Below are 4,905 nucleotides of genomic sequence, written 5' to 3' on the forward strand. Positions count from 1 at the left end.
ACTGGGTGTTCTGTATTAGGGGCCCTTACAAACTTATCCAAGGAGGGATTAAAAAGAGAGAGAGAATGTCATTTCCTCCCTGGTGAACAGCCTGCTAACTCACACCATGTCACCCTGAAATCAGCTGGGACGTTTTGCTGTCCCTTCTGCACTGTTCAGTCAGCTTCAGCACGCTCCTTAACTGCCCCATTTCATGAAATTTGGGGTTCTATTTTAGAAAAGCTCTGTTTGATCAATGGAAGTAAATTTCCACGGGGGACAAGGAGCGAACAACGAAGTCTTACTGACACTCACGAGGGACGACGGACAAGAAAAAGTGAGCCAAACGCAGACGCCAGGATGCCGGCCCTGCAGGCCCACCAGCAGGTTTTCAAGGAAACTTTTTTTGGCAGAGAACACACACTGACCCTCGGGAAGAGGGACCTTTTATTGGGCGGCGTACTTCAGAGAAAGCATTAAAAAAAAAAACTAATTGTTGCTCAGAGGGAGCAATCCTCAGCCCACAAATTTGAGCTTTTCGTTGTGCCATTCAAAGTTTCCAGAATGTTCTGAACACACCTTTGTCCCTGCGCTTTTACGTCGGGCTGCGCTGAGCTCCCGTCTCCCCGTGTTACTTTCCAAACTGGCAGAAGTCAGTCATCACCGATAAAAGGGCTGCAGTTTGTCCTGGAGGCTCACCTGGACCAGCCGCCCCTTCATTGTTGCTGTGTTTCAAGAGCCTCACAAAGGGAGGAATGTTCCCTGTGCCTGGCGGCTGAGCCTTTTACTAAACCCTCTCCCACACAGAACTCCAGGCTCAGTCTTGCGTCACATTTTCCTTCCATGTTTCTCACCTAGTGCTCTGCCCATGGTCACGCCAGCTGCGCCCTCGGAAAGGCAGCCCCCCCCCCCCCATGCAGACTTCTAAATGCTCTCGGCTGGGCAAACCTTAGATTTCCTGAGCCCCGGGAGAAGAGCGGCAGAAACACACCACGAAGGGCAGGGCAGGCACGACGGTGATGTTTGGCACAGCTGGGTAATCGAGTGTTTCAAAGACACAGAAAAACAACTCAAAATATTAGCTGGTGAGTGTCAGAACTGTTCTTCAAAGAGCTTTGTGACACGTAACGGGAAACACTGTAATTACCGTTATTAAATTTAATACCCAAACAGATGGTGTTCCAGGTTCCCCCCAAATGGACTGCTTACCTGACTGGAAAATTATTTCCGAGCCCTCATCCCAAACCCAGTTGCTCCACTTCTGTTGCATCCAAATGGGAATGGGTCTGATTCCTTGACTTTGGAAATCTGACCATAAAAATCATTTCTACTTCCTTTGAGTTGATACTTAAGGATCAAAAATTACCCACTTTATCTGAAGAATGACTGTTACACTGAGCCCCAGACCGTCAGGAGAGGAAAAAGATCTGCTAAGTTACAGTGCTGTTCCTACAGCCCCTGGGTTTAAAGGGTAGGGTCTTGTGGACATTTATCTAGATTTCCCTGAAAAAGATTCGCACAGTCTTCCTTCTCACCTGCACCTTCCAGCACACTCCTAAGGGCCCCTAAGGAGACTTCAGCTCTGGTTAGCCATTTTGAGTTGTACCCTTGAACCGCCAAAGGGCAGAACCCGCAGACCAGGCTCAGCCCTACAAAGCCTCGGTCCCAGGGAAAGCGGTGTTCTTCTTAGTAAACAATACGGACACATTTAAGAAATCATTGGAAGCCCTATTTCAAATCCTCGTTGGAACCACGTGATGCAGAAATAAGTCCACCTTACTTTGACTTTGAAAATACTTTATTTGAATAGTAAATAGTTATACAGTTGAAACAGTTCTATTGAAGCTTTCTATAAATAGCTAACAATTAAGAAAATAATGTATGTAGAAAAGAGATTGCATTTAAAAGTAAGAGCTGTCAGTTACGTGAGGGCCCCAGGGGCCCTCCGAGCAGAATAAAATGGTAGGTTGTCTGTAATTCGCTCAGATAGGTATAAAAGTTAAAACTTTTAGCAGATCCCTTTAGAAAAAGGCTCTCTTCTAAAATGCACAGTGAAATGGCAAGAGTGTTGGGGGGAGGGCAAAGCGCACCAAAAAACTGTAATCAAATAATATCATAATCTTCATAATTAATATAAATAAATAAAGAATAAATAACAATTACTCATAAATCAACATATACATTTGGAGGGAACTCATATATTCCTACCTCAACAAAGATGATCAAACCCAAAGTCTTACGTGGAACATTGAGGCAGTTTCTACAGCATCTTCTGAAAAGCCCCTTCCCTCCCCCCAGGACAATCCCAAACGGACACAGTTCAAGGCATTTGCGGCTAAACTAAAGAAAACTCTTTTTTTAAGCAATTTGATTTGTTCACATACAAAAAGGTAAAGCCAGACTCCAGCAGTTCACAAGCCATAATAAAGCTAATCGTGTGGGAAGTTCAATTTACAGCCTGTGAAGTATAAAGGCATTTATTCCTCAAGATTCACCCAAAACAACCCGTACGCTACGTACACAGAGAGCAGAGATTGGTAGGCGAGAGCAAACCGCATTTCTAGACCATGAACACAGCGAATACTAGCAAGAGAAACATATCCCCTCCAAGGGGCGGCTTCCACCCGCGAGACAGACGCGCACAGCTTTTCTCCCCTGTACAGAACGAGATTGGCTCCTGTTGCGCCATGGAGGGAGGGGGGAAGGGGACACAACGCAAAGGGATGGGGGGTCCAAAAGGAGTCACAACGAGAGGGAGGATCGGGGTTACCGTCACGCCACACCGAGAGAAGCTGAGACGACACTTTCACCAGGGGTGGGCGCCCTGGCGCGGAAGCGGGGTCAGGGCGCGCTCTCTTCGTGGGTCTCCAGGCGAAGGCACAGTTCGGGGGGCCGAGGCGGAGGGCGCGCTCTAGCAGGCAGGACGCACGGGCACCTGCAGGAGAATCACTTGTCTGTTCTCGGATGGGTGGCATTTATTGATGTGCCGCGTGAGGCCAGGAGAGCTGTAGAAGGTGGCCGGGCAGTACTTGCAGGGGAACACCTGGGCGGCGTGCAGCAGACGCAGGTGGCGCTCCTGGGCGCCCTTGCTGGGGAACGTCTCCCCGCACACCGGGCACAGGTGGCACTCGGCGGACGCACTCAGGCCCAGCACGCCGGCCGCCTCGCTGTCGCCGGCTGCCTCCTGAGGCGCCTTCTCGTCGGGCCCGGGGTACAAGGCCAGTAGGTCCTCTGCGGGGGGCGCCGGCGGCGCGCCCTTGGCCTGCAGCGCCTGGTGGTGCGCCAGCAGGTGCTTGCGCAGATAGGCCTGGCGGCGGAACTTCTTGGCGCAGTGGTGGCACTCGCAGAGCCCGTCCTCGGAGCCCGACTCGGACACGCCGCCTGGGCTCGGCGTGTCGCGGTCGCTGCCGCCGCCGCCCGTCGCCTCCCGCGCCTCAGCCCTGGCGGCGGTTTCGGGCTCCGACGCGCGGGCGGCGGCGGGTGCAGGCCGCGGTTTGTGCCAGCGGCGGTGCGAGGCCAGGTTGGCCGGGCAGCTGAAGACCTTGGCGCACTCCGGGCAGCGGTACTCCACGCGCACGATGCGCGAGCACTTGTGCTGCGCCAGGGCGAAAGGGTCGGCGTACTCCTCCTTGCAGAGCTGGCAGATGAACTCGCCCAGCGGCCGCGCCGTGCCCCCCGCGCGGCCCCGCGGGGCCTCCACCGGACCCTCCTTGATCTTGAGCCCCAGCACGGGCGACGTGGTCACCTCGTCCTCGAAGTGCAGCTTGCGGATGGCTTTGGGCTTCTTGGCGCCCGGGGCCTTGGCTACCTTGGCGGGCGGCTCGGCGGCGGCGGCGGCGGCGGCAGGGGGCGCGGGCCGCTTGCCCGGGGGCCGCAGGGAGGCGGCCGGGGGCAGCGGGGGGCCGGGCCCGGGGCCGCGGGACGCCTCGGTGCCGGCCGAGAACGCTGTGCCCATCTTGAGCTCCGCGGGCGCGAAGAGCAGCGGGTCGCCGCCGCAGGTGCCGCCGCCGCCGCCCGCGCCGTTCGCCCCGCCGCCGCCGCCGCCGCCCACGAGCAGCGCGGCGGGCGTGGGGAAGGACTCGGCCGAGACAGGCGAGCCGAGGTTGAAGCTGCGCTCGAAGTACTTGTGCTTCTCGTGCTCGCGGCTCACCGGCCGCGTGGGGCTGTAGAGCGGCGCGGGGTGCGCGGCCTCGGGGTTGCCGAAGTGCGCGGCCCGCGGCCCCGGCGGGGGCGGCGGCGGGCCCGGCGCGCAGGCGAGCGCGGCGGCGAGCGCCGCATGTGCGCGCTCGGCGGGCGGCAGCGGCGGCGGCAGCGGGCCTGGCCCGGGACTCGGCGCCGGGGGCGAGGCGCGGGCGCCCCCGCAGCTCGGCGAGAGCAGCAGTGCGCGGTCGCCGTCCTCGCCGCCGCGGACCCGGTAGGACACGGGCGTGGACTTCTTGCTGCGCTTCACCAGGAAGCCGCGGGGCATGTTGGCGCGGCGCGAAGGCGCGGCGCTGGCTCGGTCCCACCTCCGCGCTCGGCCCCGGCGGCCCTCAGTGCCCCCGGCCCATGGCCCGGGCGCGACGGCGGGACTCGCGTGGCGCCGGCGGCGGCTCAGCCCGCTCTGCGCCCTGTACGCGCGTCCCTGTCCCCGGGCTCGGGCGCCGCTCCCTTTTAACTGGGGGAGGGGGCCATTGTTCTCGCCTCCCGCTTCCCCCGGAGCCAATCAGCGCGCCCACAGCTCCTCCGCCTGGGCGGGTGGGAGGGCGACGCGGCGGCCAAAAGGGGGCCGGGACTCAGGGGTCGCTCGGTAGGTGCGGCAGATGTACCTGAGGGCGCGGGGGCCCCCGCGCGCGCCCCGCCGCCGCCCCGCCCGGCGCCGCCGCCCCGCCCGGCCCAGGCACACGCCCGGCCCCGCCTCCCTTCACGGTCTGGTGCTCCTCTATG

The 4,905-nt window shown here is 59.3% G+C and overlaps 1 protein-coding gene across 1 annotated transcript; it reads right to left on the bottom strand.

Moving 5' to 3' along the window:
• Positions 1 to 2,340: 2,340 nt before the first annotated feature.
• INSM1 (INSM transcriptional repressor 1) lies at positions 2,341 to 4,607 on the bottom strand. The gene has a single exon (XM_072943548.1). The coding sequence runs from the start codon at positions 4,445 to 4,447 to the stop codon at positions 2,891 to 2,893; it is 1,557 nt and encodes a 518-aa protein (XP_072799649.1). The 5' UTR covers positions 4,448 to 4,607; the 3' UTR covers positions 2,341 to 2,890.
• Between the last annotated feature and the right edge of the window lie 298 nt (positions 4,608 to 4,905).

This window comes from Vicugna pacos, chromosome 19, assembly GCF_048564905.1.
Source record: "Vicugna pacos chromosome 19, VicPac4, whole genome shotgun sequence".
Taxonomy (NCBI): domain Eukaryota; kingdom Metazoa; phylum Chordata; class Mammalia; order Artiodactyla; family Camelidae; genus Vicugna; species Vicugna pacos.